We start from the raw sequence: 17,980 nt of genomic DNA, 5'->3' as shown, positions 1-17,980 counted from the left end.
TTGATTAGGGGTGGTTAGTCAAATGTTTGATATGAGACATTAGGCCTTTTTGTCAAGCAACTGTATCTTAGAGAAGTAATCTAAGAAGCATAATGAAGGAGAAAAAAATCCATGATTGAACCGCATGAGATTAGGCGTATACATGGTCTAAGAAGCATGTGATGTATGTTACACTCACAGCTTAGAACGAATTCTTCTTCTTATCTTTATTTGCTGGTGAGCCAAACCCAAAATCCATTGGATCATCATCTGTATTGACTTAAAGTTGACATATCCTTTTCCATGTCCTTGTTTGCAGGTAACAATGGAATCTTACATATTATTAAAAAATCATCCCTTTTTACAATGGGAACAACTTCTCAAGACTTCAGTCTATGTCAATAAAATCCACAGCTGGTCAAAAATTGAGGAATAGAACACTGAGGACGATAATGAAGATTCAAAGATAGCAAGCATAATAATTGTAAAAACAAAAAAAAAATTGGAGTCAATAACCAGCTCTCAAACACTTGAACCTTACTGAGCATTAGATCTTTTTTCCTCTGCTTTTGAAGAACTTTTTTAGCAGGTGGAGACATTGCAAAAGCTGTTCAGTATTACTCTCGACAATTTACTTCAAATAAAATAACCTATCATCATAATCATTCAATCACCCAGTCACGGAAATACCTACCTCTCATGTTATGATCAACAACACACGTGCGACCGCAATCATCTCTGTCCGCTACTTCATTGCTGCAAGCTAGCTTCATCACCAATACTACTTCATCCAGCGTCCTCTCTACCCAAGTTACTTCCATCTCCAGCCAATCCTCTGTCTCCGGGTTAGTCGCCATCGTAGTTAAAAATTCCTCTCAGATTATTCGGGATCGTAAAAACCAAATCCCTTAACCATTCGTATAGCTTTTTCTAAAAACAGTTCTATCTCTAAATCGATTACAAACTTAAAAGAGGAGAATATATAATTAATTAATGGAAGAAGTGGGTGATGCCTTTGATTTGTAACGGACGACGTTCAAGTTTCGCAGAGGCAAGAAAAATCAATACGAAAGGGTTGGATACGCGCATACGTAATCATTACGACGCGCGAGAAGCAAGAGAGAGCGTGAGAAACACTGGTCCACTCCCGAGCTGTCAAGTGTCCAAAAACGCTCCATCCTCTGTGCTGACGTGGACGCAGGAGGAGAGAGGCATGTCAACTTTATTATATAAAGATACACGTAAGGCCCGTGAGAAATAATAGTCGAGCCCATATAATGTTAATGGGCTTTGGTTAAGAACATTTCACAAGAGAAACTGGTTTTTCTCTTTAAGCGAGTTTTAACTTTTAACGTATAAACAAAATCTCCGGCGACGAATCAGAGAGGAATCACACAAGTCGTCGACATGGAGAACGGAGAGATTCCAGAGAACGCCAATGAACGTAAGCAACTTCAATCCACTTTTTTTCTTCAGCTCATCTGTAGGTTTTGAACCTAATTGCGTTTTGTGTTGCTGGTGAATAGATTGCCCAGGTCCTCAATCGGAAACTGCTGGAAAGTCTGATTCTTGCGCAGGTTGCCCTAATCAGGAAGTATGTGCTACTGCTCCTAAAGGACCTGATCCTGGTTCGGTTTACTCTCTCTCTCTCTCTCTCGATCATGCTATCATCGATTACGTTTGAATTAGCTTTGTTATTGTTGAATTATCTGTGTTTGAAGATTATTACAGCTTCTCCTTAGCCCATTTATGATAAAAATGGGATGCTTTTTGTATCTCCTATTTGAATAATTCATTTTTGGGTTGCTTCTGAATCTGTTTTTTACTTGGAGGTGTGTGTATATTTTGTATTAGAGGCTTTAGATCTCTAGAACTACATGCAAGTTACTGTCTTAGCTAACTGAGAGCGTACGTTTTCACTTTTCAGTGATCTCTGTGTTCTTCATTAGAACTGTGGGTTCTTTTTGTTGCCCATAATGTTCTTTTTGTGCTGTTTTTGTGTTTCCTTCAGACTTGGTGGCCATAGCAGAGAGAATGAGCACTGTAAAGCACAAGATTCTGGTTTTGTCTGGGAAAGGTGGGGTTGGTAAGAGCACATTCTCAGCTCAGCTCTCCTTTGCCCTCGCGGGAATGGACCATCAAGTAGGTCTGATGGACATAGACATATGCGGTCCCAGCATGCCGAAAATGTTAGCCCTTGAAGGGCACGAGATTCACCAGAGCAACCTCGGGTGGTCCCCGGTTTACGTGGAGGACAACCTTGGCGTCATGTCAATAGGCTTCATGCTCCCCAACTCAGACGAAGCTGTGGTCTGGAGAGGTCCCCGCAAGAACGCTCTCATCAAACAGTTCCTGAAAGACGTCTACTGGGGAGAGATCGATTACCTCGTGGTCGATGCCCCGCCGGGAACATCAGACGAGCACATCTCCATCGTCCAGTACCTCCAAGCCACTGGGATCGACGGTGCAATCATCGTCACGACGCCGCAGGAAGTCTCATTGATCGATGTGAGAAAAGAGGTTAGCTTCTGCAAGAAAGTTGGCGTCCCGGTGCTAGGAGTAGTGGAGAACATGAGCGGTTTGTGTCAACCGTTAGCGAATGTGACGTTCATGAAGTTGCAGTCAGAGCTTGGATTATCCGTTGACGTGACGCAAGACGTGATCTCTTGCTTAAGAAAGTACGCGCCAGAGCTTGTCAACGTCTTGGCTTACAGCGAAGTGTTTGACCGCAGTGGAGGCGGTGCAGAGAGAATGTGTAGGGAGATGGGAGTGCCGTTTCTTGGGAGTGTTCCTTTGGATCCACAGCTTTGCAAAGCAGCCGAGCAGGGGAAGTCGTGCTTTGAGGGTGACAACAAGTGTTCTGTTAGCGCACCAGCGCTTAAGAGCATTATAGAGAAAGTCGTTGCTTTGATCAAAGATGAAGCACCCCAGTAGTTTAACTTAAATCATTCGGTCGGATCCGGGCAAAGACAATGCTTTTTGTGTAACAAGACGGTGAAAACATGTGAAAGTATTGAATATTACATATATACAAAGAATGTTCAATTTAAATAAATTGTATGCAATCAATCTTTCTATACATTTACATATTAAACCAATAATAATTATGTGCAACCGAATTTTATTTTTGTTTAATCAGACCAAAACTAATTTTGTCTACTCATTATAGACAACATCATTGATCCATGTCATCAATACAATACTAAAAGCCCGATATATAGAGCAGAGAGCACGCCACGTAGGATAGTTTATTCAGACCAATCAGGAACATGTATTTTGACACGTCACAATCACTCGACATTTTGTGTGGGCTATGTAAATTTTTTTATTCGGCCCATCTCCACCCCCAAAATCTTTTTCGTGCCAAGTTTTGCAATTCTCTCTCGGACTCTTCCAGTTCGTCTTCTCCAAATCTCTGAGTTCATGCCCTAACGTCCTTAGATCTAATGTTCTTGAAGTCTCATCTGGAGCCGACATAATTGAGAGCGTCAACACTTACGCTCGCCGGAGAGGGAGAGGTGTCTCTGTGCTCAGTAGTAACGGCATGGTGGCTAACGTCGTTCTCCGTCAGCCGGTGACGGTTCATGGGAATAATTGCGGAACTGGAGCCGGAGTTGCAGGGGTTGTGACTTTACATGGAAAGTTTGACATAATTCCATCACTGGTACGGTGCTTCCGCCGCCCGCGCCGCTGGGATCAGGTGGGTTGTCAATCCAAGTCGAATCCAAGTCTGTAATGGTGGTCCTACGGTTCCTCCAAAAATATTGGGAGGTATGGTTCTGAAACTTTTAAGAAATAAACATGTATATGGTACACGTTTCCTGCAAAAATAAATTCTACAACATGTTATAGTTTACTTTCTAAGAAACACTTGGACTTATGAAGGAAATCTCTATCTAAACCTACCCATTTTTAATTCGATAACACCATCCCTGCGATCAAGATTATATAAACAGGTAAGTCACGACTTACATAAACCTATCTTACCAGCAAATTTATGTGTGTTACACATACTTACTCCATGCAGCTTTGAAGTTGAAGCAGCAGAGAGTTGATACCATGGAAGGGATAAAAAGAAAGAGCTCGGGCAATATGAGACCTCCACACGTTCATCTCCAACTCCAATGAGCAGGTAACACTCATTCTTCAAACATACTTTAGTGCTCTTATGTTGTTTCAGGATAGACTCAACTAAGGTTAGCATTTTTGTCCTCCCCAAGACATAGGAAACTGGTTTTCTTTGCAAGGCCCAGATTGTTGGTGTCCTCAAATAAAATGGATGGTCCTTTGTTTCTTGCATCAGTTGCAGCAGGAAGCTTTCAAAATCCGTCACTTCCTTCAGTTGCAACCGATATCTTTCTTCCAACCTGACATGAGTCATCAGGTCTAAACTTTCATTCCCGATACATTTTCAAAGTATCAGCCTAATATAAATATCTGCTAACAGTTCACGTCCTCCAGATCCAGGTTTCGTGTTGAACTAGCTGTCGATGACGGAAAGGACAGTGCCACTTTTGTGGTCTTTGCCAAAGAGATGACAAAACTCATCAAGAAAGAGGCAACAAATCTGGCTCTTGAGGAAGTACGTTTTCCTTTCATAATTTCTCTTAAATTTGGCATATAATATTTTCTCTTACTCTAAAGCCGCACAAAGCCCCCAACCTACCTAATTGAGATGAGTGGCGGTGAGGAATATCTTGAGGATCTAGCTGGCTATGAATATGTTTCTCAGCTACGTGTGACTCCCTACAATTTCATTCCAAATCACCGTACGTTCATGTTCACCGTCTCAGCAATTAGTGAAGACCTCTTATTTGGCACTCAGGCAGGGGTAGGATAATATATGCTTTCAAAGTTTTTAAGATTGCTGATATTAATTAACACACAGGTCCTACTGTTTCTTACAGTGACATCAGCAACCCACCTCCAGTCGTGGATATGGAATCTGGAGAAGCAACAGAATCTGCCAACACCATGGGTTGGTGGAGATATCACCGGGAGTTGGTGAAGCAAGTCTGACAGGTTATGCAGCCAACGAGAACAAACGTCCCTGTAAGTGATTCACGCAAGGCCATCTAACCGTTAAAGTTTAACGTCAACAATGCATAAACGTAGGTTTGGTCATGTAAATATAATTTTTTATACTATCTAACTTAAAAGTGAAGATTAGAGGCTAAAAATAAAAGATGCAATTTTAGTTACTAACTCTGCCAATTTAAAATAATCTTTTTTGCACCAAATAAAAAAACTCAGAACAATAAACTTATTGTAACACATATAAAACTACTAAAAAAACATTTTAACAAATTCAGAGAAACATCAAACATATAAACATACCTTCAGCCATTTGAACACTAAAAATAACGCTCATAAACTCACCACAATTTAACCAGTTTTAGTCACCAAAGCGACTTCCAGTTTACTAAAAAAACCCACGAAACAATACACAATTTAACACAAAGTCTCACACCTACTGCACAGTTTCAATAACAACTTTACAAACTATTGCAAATCCTTGGCAACTTAAAGGGTAATAACAAAAAAAATCAATATCTCCGCGCAAGCGCGGGGGTTGGCCTCTAGTACTGTATAAAAGCTAATTGTAAGAGAGCAATATATTTAGGAGGTGTGATGATACCATTTTTTATCATCCTTACGCAATATAGGATCATAGCTTGGGTATGCATATGTAATTAATGGACTATGTAATTAATCTTACTTGCATATAAGATATTTTTACAATTATTATTAGGACTGGGCAAAAAACCCGGATATGAAGAAACAAACCCAATCCGAAAAGTAGTACTGAACCCGTACCAAAATTGATTAAATATCCGAACGGGTTCAAAATTTTGGTATCTAAAGATCTGAAACCAAACCCGACCCGAACCAAAGTATCTCGGGTACCCGAAATAGATTTAAATACCTAAATATATTACTTATTTTTAGATTTAATATATATTAAAAACATCCAAAACATATAATATACTTTTAAGTTGTCTAAAATACTTGAAAATATACGTAAATAGTCAAAAGTAAATGTCTAAAATAGCTAAAATATATTCAAAACACCAAAATACTTGAAATATCTATTGATTTTCTATCCAAATATTCAAATCAAACCAATTTATATGTTAATTTTAGATATTTTGACATATATTGTACAAATTTATATGTAATATATTATTTTATTTTATAGATTTTGAGAAATTTTAAGCATATAATGAATATTAAAATTGTAAAAATAATTTAAATGGGTTATCCGAACTCGAACCAAATCTGCAAAAATCCGAACCAAACCTAAACCGAAATTTAGAAATACCCGAATGGGACTGAAATCTTTAAACCTGAAATCCGAATAAATCCGAGCCGAACCCGAATGGATACCCGAACGCCCACCCCTAATTATTATATGTAAGTTAATGTGATGTATATGTATGTGATATATGGTGTTTTATACATCTTGTATATATGCTTTTAAATTGGTTTTCATGTCTTTATCGAGTCTTCCTAGTCCTTTTGGAGTCATTACAGGTCTGGAGTTGCATTGGATGGGAGATGGATCAGCTGGAACAAAAGAGGCAGAAAACAATGCAATTTGGTGGTTTTCACGCATAACAGTCTTGATGACTGTTCCGGATAGCGGAGCAACCCGAGTGATTGTTCCGAGTGAGTGTTCCAGCGGCAGAGATTTTTAAGGAAACTACAATCATTACGGGATTTGCCCTAATTATCTCTATTTTCTCTCCCAGCCGCCTGTGGCTTTGATATATCATATTTTCTGTTTCTCTTTATCATTCTACGCTGTTTTTGGGAGAAGAAACCAGACCTTAGAGTTGGAGACTTGTGATTTGATACTTTGTAAAGGGAGAAGGCTCCATCTCTCTCACCATAGAGAAGAACCCCCTGAACCCTATTACTTTATTTCAGTCATATTTCATGTTGCTTTATATCTCTGTCTCTGTGTTTTCTTGCTCCATGGCTGAGTAGTCAGCTTGCTTAGTCTAGGGTGTTAGGGTGTTAGATCCGTGAGCTTGACATAAATAAGTTATAAATCGATTGTCTTCATTCATTGTTGTTCTTAAGGCTTGCATCAAGTTAACCACTTAGTGCCTGATTCTAGGTTTAATCTATTCATCAAAAGTGTTATAGGTTGCTAGACATAACTTGAATGAGCATTGCATCCCTAACCAGCGAAAGTAGATGTTAGGGTGTTTTGTGAACATATCGGACTTGACCTCTATTGCTTGCTGTCGCATCTTGATCCAAACGAGAGTTTAGGTATCAAGATCGATCAGCATAGGGAGCAGTACCACGACAGTGGGCTGTTCTACTTGAGTGATCCGAGTTCTAGACTTGCTCTTAATTAAACTTGAATAATTGTTTGGCTCACACTTGTTTAACACCCGATCAAACCACCCTAGGCTAGCATTTTTAATCATCTGAAAACTTTAATTCAATCTATTACTTGCTTGTTACGATTCCTCAACTTTAAAACCCCCATATTGTTTTAGCTTGATTCTGATCCCATAAAGATAAAGTGTAAGATTTGGTCTCTGTGGATTCGATCCTAAAGTGCTACATCGACATACCATTCGATTGTGGTAGTGTGCACATTAGGTTATTTGGTGTGCGTATACACGTAATATCAAATTGGCGCCGTTGCCGGGGACCATCTTTTTACCTTTATTTTTCGGTTATTTATTTAGTCTAAGACCTCTAACTTGCCTTATCCTTTTTGTTGCAGCTAATGTTCCAGGTGCATGACCAGTAGACATACTCGGAGAAACGCACAAGGAGAGTTAGTTACATTTACCAACCAGGAGCTAGCAAGGTTAGAAAGAACAAATCGTCAACAGCCAAGGCAAACTGACACCACTATGGGTGATCACGCCAATCAGGATGATCTCGCTGCGGCTATGGCACTCATGCAGCAGCAGATGCAACAAATGCAGCAGACCATCCAAGCTCAGCAGGATGCTGCTGAACAGGCTGCTCTCGCGCAGCAAGAACAACAGGCGCAGACTGTTCCAATCGGGCAGAGAAACCTTCCGCGTAACATCCCTACTACGCGCTCTGCCATTGTTCCTCCACTCTGCACCAGGCAGGACTTCGAGATCAAGCCTGCTTTGATCGGTCTAGTACAGAGAAAGGTGTTCTCTGGTCTCTCTACAGAAATTCCAATGGAGCATATTGAGAGCTTCGAAAAAGTCTGCAGTTTCACTCGCGTGAATGGTGTTCCACCAGACTACATCACGTGCATGTTATTCCCATTCTCTCTTGATGGAAAAGCTGCACGGTGGTTGAACTCTCTCCCTACCGGCTCTCTCACTTCATGGGAACAGGTCCGATCAGCGTTCCTCAGCCATTTCTACTCTAAGGCGAGAACAGCTGCATTGAGGAACAAGATCACCTCCTTCAGACAGCTCACTGATGAGCTTTTCTGCGACGCATGGGAGCGCTTCAATGACTATCGCAGAGAATGTCCTCACCATGGATTTGATGATGATTATATCCTGGACATTTTCTATGATGGAGTGGACTGGAAATACCAAGGTGCTCTAAACTCTGCGAGCAATGGAGACTTCATGACTCAAACCACAGCTGGAGCGTTTAAGCTGATTGAGAACATGGCTGCTAGCTCAGCTAATAAGAAAGAGGAGAGTGATTGCTCCAAGAAAGGAAACAGTTCTGACGCCCAGAAAATAGATGAGCTGACTGCCAAGGTTGATCAGCTACTGAAAAACAACCAAGGGCACGTTTTCAGCATGGAACAACCTACGGCCGGGCATATTCAGAACCAGCGACAACCGCAGAGCAATCAGCAAGCTGTTTCAGCTAACGAGAACAGTCAACCAGATGAGCTGAAGGGTCTGGGTATGATGATGCAACAGCTGTTGCAGGGTCAGCAGGTTCAGGCCAAGGTGTTGAATCGGGTAACCACAGAAATTGACACCAGGATGGGCAACATGTTCACTGAGCTGAATAACAAGTATGACAATCTTGCGATCCATATAAGAAAGATCGATGTTCAGCTTGCTCAAACAGTTGAGAGTGTCAAGAGGCAACAAGAGACGCTTCCTGGAAGAACTGATAAAAATCCTAGGACTGAGCACTGTAATGCAATAGAGCAGCCGTTTGCTGAGACTGCTTCAGGCGCAGAAGAGAGAGCAGAGCAGTCTGCTAGCTCTGGAGTGACTGCTCCTAGCGAACCTGCTGAGACTCCACCATCTCGAGTCTATGTTCCCAAGGTTCCCTATCCAATTCCACCTAGACATCTGATGGATCCCATTAGTGAAGAGCAGCTGATAGGTTTTAACAAGATGGTGAGAAGGCTTCCTAAAGAACTTGCATTCGAAGATGCTCTGCAGATTCGTCCATTGCTCCAGTTCTTTAAACACTGTAGAGAGACTCAAGAGGAGATCAAGGTCCTCTATACCAAAGCACTGTCTACACCAGCACTGAAGGTATTGCCTAAGGTTGATGATCCTGGAAAGTTTGTTTTCCCATGTTCCATCGCAGGAACAACCTTCAAGGATGCTCTTTGTGACTCTGGTTCTTGTGTGAATCTCGTCTCAAAGGCTATTGTAGACGATTTGGGTATTGCTGATGTTGAGCGTTCTCAGCTGACCCTGACCTTTGCAAACTCTTCCAGAGCAGTCCCATATGGAACCATCCGCAGCCTTCATGTTCAAGTAGGGGAATGCATTGTTCCTGCTGAGTTTCAAGTTGTTGAGATGAACAAGGATCATGAGATGCCTTTAATATTTGGAAGGACATTCATGGCTACTGTTGGAGCAACCATCGATATGCCCAACAAGAGAGTCTGCTTCTCCAACATCAACAAGAAAGTTTTCTACAAGGCTGTACCCACCAGATCTTCCTCATCACACGCCTCTCGCATCTCAGTGTTTGATGTAGAAAAGCTGAAGGTTGTTCCAGAGAAGAAGCATGGTGATAAGGGTGAGAGCAGGCTGTTATCTGATGAAGATCCTAGCACTGATCCTACTAAATTCAGAGGGAATTCAAGGGTGAAACAGAAAGTCCAGAAGAAAAGGATCAAGGGAGATCCTACAATGACTTTGATACCTCTCAAGTGTGATGAGAACTCCATTGAGTATGAGGTAAAGTGCAAGGGTACCTCTAAACCTTTCTCTAAAGTCAGAGCCATTCTCACACATGAGCTGAAGGAGAAAGGAGAAGATGCTGTGAAAGGGTTGTTGAGCAGAGTTCTGAAGATGAACATGTCTGACTGTGGAGCTTGTTTTGGAACAAGCCCTCCTGCTCAACCCGACTGATCCCAGTCACCAAGTCAAGCTAGAGACTTAAACCAAGCGCTTGGTGGGAGGCAACCCACTGGTAAGTATCATTAACATTAGGATTTTCTTTTTACTTATTTTTGTTTTTAGTTTGTTGAGTCTCAGGACATAAATCAGAAAATCCGAGACCCTTGACTGGAGCAAGCAGCTGGCTGCTCTCATTCCAGAGCATCCTTTGCTGGAGCAACCGCGTCTTGCTCTGTCAGGCTGCTCCGCGCCAGGTAAGTATCTCGAACAAAAAAAATGTTTATTCTTGATTTCACCTTCTCTCTGATTTATTTTCACACCAGGGACGTTGTGAAGTAAGTCTGGGGGAGGGTTTTCGTCGTTTACTAACTCGTTTCTTTCTTTTGTTTTTCTTTTGGGTCAATTTGAGCCAGTTTTTATTGAGTCAGTCAAAATTTTGTGGGAATTAGGACCTTATTCCGTGTTGATCACTAACCACCTCGTGCTTTAGTTATCTTATTCAGTGACCTTAGCAGTGGCGAAAGACACACATGTGGACCTGGAACACCCTGACATATCTCACTTGATTCTCCAGAAGTTCTCAGCCGATCAGGTTACACTGGGTAGACTTAACTCCACCTTACTTGAACCTAATCTTGACTGAAATTCTTCTTGTTATGGGCATTAGATCAGGGAAACGAGAACACACTCAGGACTTCTTATCCTTTTTATCCATCTTGCTGATCCTGAGTGGCTAGCTCATCTTTAGCTAGTTCCCACCCTGCACCTTAGCCTTTATTCCACCTTCATGCATTTGTTTTTCAGTGTCATATGTGCAGATATGTGCAAAAAGGTCGGAGAGGAAAGGATCAACGCAGCCTCCTACTCGTTACTGCTGCAGAAATTATGTCAGAAAGGAGAACAAGCAGATTAAGGGAGCAACCGCTCCATAACCAATGAACTGCGCAAGAGCAGGGGTGGAGAACCAGAATGGTCGCGAAATCAGAACCACCAGTGGCACTCAGAACGATCATGTATTACCTCCTTCTTCGTCACATCACCATATCAGTCTTCAAAAAAAAAAAAAAAAAAAAAAAAAAAACGAGATTAATGTGATGGAGAAGGAGAAGAAAGAAAAAAAACATGGAGCCACTGGAAAGGTCGAGCAAGAAGTTGGTACCAAGTATTGAAGAGTGTGTAGAGGAAAGTGGAAAGCAGAACAATCAGTTGTCTGTTCCGTCATCAGAACAGTCGCACCAGATAGAGCAAAAACGAGTAGAGGCTGTGGACATCAATGGATCTATCCTCTCTTGCCATTTTGTGTGATATCCTGCATCCTCTTCAATGAAATGGTAGCCCCTAAACACTTTTAACTCCACCATTAAATAGCCTGTTCCACACCTAGACCGTCTACCCTGAATGATGCCTGTGATGAGAAGCTCACGCTACTCTTAAATGAATGTAGGGAGTTCTGTCTCGATAGTGTTGCTTTTTCAGGTTTGAGATGAAGAGTATGGAGCCGATTTTTGAACAGCAGTCAGTGGGGTTCCGGTAAGGGTGTGTTGTCCTAGTTTTACTGCTTGTATGGTTCAGAGATTCGTGGTTAAAGTATGGTTGCTGAGAATAGGAGAGTTCCCACACTTTCAAACCTTTCTCCCTGTTCTTGATACTTGACATTGTTTGAGGACAAACAAGGATCTAAGTCTGGGGGAATTGATATATGGTGTTTTATACATCTTGTATATATGCTTTTAAATTGGTTTTCATGTCTTTATCGAGTCTTCCTAGTCCTTTTGGAGTCATTACAGGTCTGGAGTTGCATTGGATGGGAGATGGATCAGCTGGAACAAAAGAGGCAGAAAACAATGCAATTTGGTGGTTTTCACGCATAACAGTCTTGATGACTGTTCCGGATAGCGGAGCAACCCGAGTGATTGTTCCGAGTGAGTGTTCCAGCGGCAGAGATTTTTAAGGAAACTACAATCATTACGGGATTTGCCCTAATTATCCCTATTTTCTCTCCCAGCCGCCTGTGGCTTTGATATATCATATTTTCTGTTTCTCTTTATCATTCTACGCTGTTTTTGGGAGAAGAAACCAGACTTTAGAGTTGGAGACTTGTGATTTGATACTTTGTAAAGGGAGAAGGCTCCATCTCTCTCACCATAGAGAAGAACCCCCTGAACCCTATTACTTTATTTCAGTCATATTTCATGTTGCTTTATATCTCTGTCTCTGTGTTTTCTTGCTCCATGGCTGAGTAGTCAGCTTGCTTAGTCTAGGGTGTTAGGGTGTTAGATCCGTGAGCTTGACATAAATAAGTTATAAATCGATTGTCTTCATTCATTGTTGTTCTTAAGGCTTGCATCAAGTTAACCACTTAGTGCCTGATTCTAGGTTTAATCTATTCATCAAAAGTGTTATAGGTTGCTAGACATAACTTGAATGAGCATTGCATCCCTAACCAGCGAAAGTAGATGTTAGGGTGTTTTGTGAACATATCGGACTTGACCTCTATTGCTTGCTGTCGCATCTTGATCCAAACAAGAGTTTAGGTATCAAGATCGATTAGCATAGGGAGCAGTACCACGACAGTGGGCTGTTCTACTTGAGTGATCCGAGTTCTAGACTTGCTCTTAATTAAACTTGAATAATTGTTTGGCTCACACTTGTTTAACACCCGATCAAACCATCCTAGGCTAGCATTTTTAATCATCTGAAAACTTTAATTCAATCTATTACTTGCTTGTTACGATTCCTCAACTTTAAAACCCCCATATTGTTTTAGCTTGATTCTGATCCCATAAAGATAAAGTGTAAGATTTGGTCTCTGTGGATTCGATCCTAAAGTGCTACATCGACATACCATTCGATTGTGGTAGTGTGCACATTAGGTTATTTGGTGTGCGTATACACGTAATATCAGTATGGTAACTTATAGGTAATTCCTTGCGTACATCAAATGAACCATATATAATATTTAAAGGATTTTTTTGCAAGAAGGATATCTAATTGCCCTAAGTTTTAAGATGTATAAATGAGAAGAATATATTCACCAAATCTTTTAAATTTGGTCACAAAATATATAGGCAATATATTTGTTAGTGATTATGTACTAAGTGAATATTTCTTTTTACATGAGATGTTAACATTGTATTTCACGATGTTCTGATAAATTTCCAAACACTAAATTTTCATAAGAAGCTAAATTAAAACGACTTCACTACTTCCAATAACCAGCCACGATTTTCTTCTAAACGGTTTGGTTTAAAGGGGATCAAAATCATACAATTACAAAAAATAATCAAAACCATGATGTAACGTTAACAATGTGCTTCCTTTAAATTGACGTTTAGGTGATACCTCTAAGCATGAACTTGATATATAAATTGCAAAAATAGTGACATTAATCTTATTGATCAAATGGTATTAATAAATCATGTACTTGGACCATTTCTAGAGAAATATGTAAGCATGATATGGAGATCTCTAGTCTCTAGAAAAATTATAATCGATCATGTACTGGCGCAGTTGTTGAGAAGTTGTATGAGTTCTCAAATGCAATTGCTAATAATATTTCACATACTTTTTTGAGAAGTATACTTCATGTACATGGGCAGTTGGTTACGTGAGGATATATAAAATTGAACAAAACGTCTCTAATGTATGATCTATTCTTTTACTTCTGTTTAAGCTAAATTTTTGTCGCACCTCAAATTTACTTCTGATGAGATTGCATATAATTTATTGTTGAATTCTTGCGGTTTGCAGAATGTTCTGATTATGGGTGGGGAATTGATATGTAACTTGGATACTGTGTTCAAGTAAAATCTAGTTTTTTTTCAAAGAACTTTGAGACGTCGTTCACCACTTTTTATATGAATCAGGTTTGATAATTTCATTATAAGGAGACTGTAGCAAGAATTTTGGCATAGTGAACAGTGAATATATATTTCATCATGGATGTTTAATGATGTCAAGGATGTTGAATTGCTAGTGATGTCGATGATGTTTATAAATGTTATAATGGTTCATCGCAAAAATAATTGCTTTGAGGTGTAATTCATTTTAGTGATAATAAATAGGGCATAACGTGTATATAATATATATAGGGGATATTGATATTTCCTAGCAAATATATGGCTGAACTAACATTTATTCAAATTCATTCTAGTGATGCCACATAAGCAAAATTGTGTGATTATGAGTTGATACCTAAGCAAGTTTATTTTATAATTAAATACAAAATTGAGGTTACAAGTTTTTAAAAAATCCTCAAATAATAATATTTTATAGTTCGGGCAAAGACAATGCTTTTTGTGTAACAAGTAGCCATTGGCTTCACATGTCTTATAAGATTGTTGCTAAGAGACTTTAATCCGAAAATCACACTAATATTTTGGAAATCAGTTTCACCTAAATTCTAGTAATCTATGATATATTTGAAGATGTAAAAAAGATCGAACGAAAACACAATCAAAATATTGAAGGTCTCTTTTGATAAATCAATAAATTCAAGGCAAAAATAGAAAAAAGCAATTTATACTTATTGTCATCTATAGGGAATAATATGGGTCTTTGCTGGCGAAATTATTAAATGTAGTATGAAATTAAAAAAAAAAAGTAGTATGAAATAAAAAAAAAGGTGAAATAATTGGAAAAAGGGGATAATGGCATAATGCTCTTGTGAGCAGAGAGCGGGGCTAGCACGAACGAACAAGAAGAATCTTTCTTCGTCGAACCTTGTCTTGTTCTATCTCAATCGGATCTCTCCGTTGCCGTCGATTCTCCCCGCCGGTGAGTCTGTTCTATCTCTGCCCCAATAGATCGTCTTCAATTGACATCGTCCTCCTTAGGGTTTCGATCACATCTAGCTAGCTAGGTACTTCTTCAATCAAAGTAATTAATTCGAATCAAGGGTTTTGCTCGTTTGAACTTAGCTTAAGTGTAACAAGTTCTTCAGAGAAATCTAAGATGGACTAGTTACAGATTCCTTTCTTCAAACAAAGTTTTTGATTTTTTTTTTTATAGATGCTAGTTAGTTATATATCAAATCCGGTTTTGAAAGATTGTGGATTTCACAAGACTAAGAATCTCCTAGCAACCGGTTCGTATGAACAATCTGTAAATGTAGGATACTTTGTTTACAAGTCAGAGAATCAGTTTGAAGTCTTGTGCTTATCCTAAGACTCACTTGTTGTGAGCCACCAATCAGATAGCGTTGTCTGCAAATTTATGTTCTGAGTTTATCATGTCTTGTAGTTTTCAGAGGTCATGGACGTTTCAGCTAGAAAGTCTCAGAAAGCAGGCCGTGAGAAGTTGAGGAGGGAGAAACTGAATGAGCATTTTGTTGAACTTGGGAATGTACTCGGTAAATTATTCTATTTTTTCCATATGGTTTTATTACATGATTTTCATTAACATCCTCCTCACATACCCTCTTCTGTTTGCAGATCCAGAAAGACCCAAGAATGACAAAGCTACCATTCTCACTGATACTCTTCAGTTGCTGAAAGAGCTCACTTCAGAAGTCAACAAACTCAAATCTGAGTACACCGCTTTAACAGATGAGTCCCGCGAGGTTCATTTTCTTATCCATTACTCACCTATATATATATATAGATATGTACTTGTGTTCTGTCTTTTAATGATGTAGCCTAGATCATAAGATGCAAACTCATCAGGATACCTAACTGCTTATAGGACTTTTTTTTTTTAATCAATGGCAAAAATCTACTGGTGGTTGCTTGTATAACAATGGTTTTTTATGTAGCTGACACAGGAGAAAAACGACCTGAGAGAAGAAAAGACGTCGCTCAAGTCAGATATAGAGAATCTCAATCTCCAATACCAGCAGAGACTAAGGTCAATGTCTCCATGGGGAGCTGCAATGGATCACACTGTCATGATGGCTCCACCGCCTTCTTTCCCATACCCAATGCCAATGGCTATGCCTCCCGGTTCAATCCCAATGCATCATCCACCAATGCCATCTTACACTTACTTTGGCAACCAGAACCCTAGCATGATGCCAGCGCCTTATATGCCCTATATGCCTCCTAATACCGTCGTTGAGCAACAGTCCGTGCACATACCACAGAGCAACCGTTCCAGGGAGCCTAGAGCAAAGGTTTCAAGAGAGAGCAGGTCCGATAAAGCAGAGGACTCAAATGACGTCGCAACACAGTTAGAGTTAAAGACTCCTGGATCTACTTCTGACAAGGTGAGACAAAGATTGAAAAAGAAGTTGTGATCAGTCAGAAGCTAGACATCTGTTATTTATTAGAAAAATTGTGTGTTTGTAGGATACATCACAAAGGCCAGAGAAGAGCAAGAGATGTAAGAGAAACAGCAACAACAACAACAACTCTGTAGAAGAAAGCTCCCACTCAAGCAAGTGTTCATCTTCTCCGAGCGTCCGAGACAACACTTCTTCCAGTAGCGTAGCTGGTGGCCTAAAACCTGATGATGCAAAATGATGATCGAAACGTTTCGATGAGTATATGATGCGAGTACAAAACCGGGCTCGCTGTCCGAAACATCGTTTTGATGCTTAGTTCCACAAACACAGCTGATTTGTAATATCATCTGATGTTTATAATTATATAAATTTAATAAGGTTTATATTCAAATTAGGTCAGATTACGTTAATATCACTAAAACATTGTAACAAAAATAGTATCATTAAAAAACATCGTTCATTAGGAAGTTTATTCAATCAGTGATTCAAAACCAAAATTTTAAGATAGTCTCAGCAATATTTTGGGATTTGATATCAGTTTTTATTCATTAGTTTCTACCTCAAATTGTTTGTAATCAATTCAAAAAGACAAACCATTTTTAAATTTTACAAAGTTGAGTAATACTAGACTTCAAATAAATTGATGAAAAGAATAATGGAAATAAATCATTCATTTCTCCAGATTTTAAATAAAATTTATAAATATCATATCTAATAACAATCTATACTATACTAAAAGGGGATATAAGCTCATTTTAGAGTGTCCACATAAGCACAAAAAATCGTCCAATCAGAGAGTCCGAAGTTGCCACGTCATCTCATTTATTTTTTCGTAAAAAATAAAAAAACAATGCAAAGGAAATGATCGAACCCGGGTTAGTATGATATAAATATAGGGCATATACCACTAAACCATTGAAACTTTCTTGAACACATATACAAGAATCACTAAATATGTAATCACAAACTCTTATGTACATTTACAATAATATGAATTCAACTTTCAAGACTCCGATACTTTGTTTTGTAAAAAAAAAAAAATAAGTGACTAAGCTAATATATTCTTTGAAAGTGTTAGAACATTGACAAATATGAAAAAACATAGATTTTTGTTTTCGTGACAAAACTAAGAATTTTGTAAAAGTAAGTTTAACATTTAAATTTTCGTGACAAATATGAAAAAGCATAGATTTTTGTACAATTTTGACAAAACAACTCAAAACATAGTTCTCTAATGTCTTAATAAAATATTATTTTAGGGTGTAATAATTAAATATATCAATTCAATAAATTTTGTAATTTATAGACAAAAGAATAACACAACAAATTTTGAAACATTTGTTTAACCTATCGATTTCTTTTCATGAGAATCCAACTAAACAGGTTAAAAAACCATTAGATTTATTTAATTATCATTTTATTCAATTTTGAATAATTTCATACTGTAATAATGTATCTTTTTGAAGTTACAAAAAAATATTGTTCTTCCTTTATT

General features: G+C 38.9%; 2 protein-coding genes and 1 non-coding gene across 5 annotated transcripts; 2 read left to right on the top strand and 1 right to left on the bottom strand.

The window, feature by feature from the left end:
* Positions 1–1,229: 1,229 nt before the first annotated feature.
* LOC106346347 (cytosolic Fe-S cluster assembly factor NBP35-like) lies at positions 1,230–14,693 on the top strand. 2 transcript variants are annotated; one of them, XR_007315438.1, is made up of 5 exons: positions 1,230–1,423; positions 1,506–1,607; positions 1,991–2,973; positions 7,782–7,784; positions 14,574–14,693. XR_007315438.1 is itself a non-coding variant. In XM_013785649.3 (3 exons), exons 1-3 carry the CDS (start codon positions 1,387–1,389, stop codon positions 2,911–2,913), a joined length of 1,062 nt encoding a protein of 353 aa, XP_013641103.2. In that variant the 5' UTR covers positions 1,230–1,386; the 3' UTR covers positions 2,914–3,098. The 2 variants fall into 2 exon arrangements, 1 of the variants encoding a protein (XP_013641103.2); XM_013785649.3 differs by lacking the exons at positions 7,782–7,784; positions 14,574–14,693 and having other exon boundaries at positions 1,991–3,098.
* Positions 8,373–8,479, bottom strand: LOC125579304. The gene has a single exon (XR_007317291.1). It is a non-coding gene; the product is annotated as a small nucleolar RNA R71 (small nucleolar RNA).
* A 149-nt stretch (positions 14,694–14,842) lies between the features above and the next one.
* Positions 14,843–16,948, top strand: LOC106346338 (transcription factor bHLH121-like). 2 transcript variants are annotated; one of them, XM_048737931.1, is made up of 5 exons: positions 14,843–15,041; positions 15,507–15,615; positions 15,698–15,825; positions 16,018–16,467; positions 16,550–16,948. In XM_048737931.1, exons 2-5 carry the CDS (start codon positions 15,519–15,521, stop codon positions 16,721–16,723), a joined length of 849 nt encoding a protein of 282 aa, XP_048593888.1. In that variant the 5' UTR covers positions 14,843–15,041; positions 15,507–15,518; the 3' UTR covers positions 16,724–16,948. The 2 variants fall into 2 exon arrangements, with proteins under 2 accessions (XP_048593888.1, XP_013641091.2); XM_013785637.3 differs by having other exon boundaries at positions 14,862–15,041; positions 15,514–15,615.
* The last annotated feature ends 1,032 nt before the right edge of the window (positions 16,949–17,980 follow it).

This window comes from Brassica napus, chromosome A1 (assembly GCF_020379485.1).
Source record: "Brassica napus cultivar Da-Ae chromosome A1, Da-Ae, whole genome shotgun sequence".
NCBI lineage: Eukaryota > Viridiplantae > Streptophyta > Magnoliopsida > Brassicales > Brassicaceae > Brassica > Brassica napus.
The sequence above is the reverse complement of the archived record's forward strand: the minus strand, read 5'-3'. Positions and strand labels throughout refer to the sequence as shown.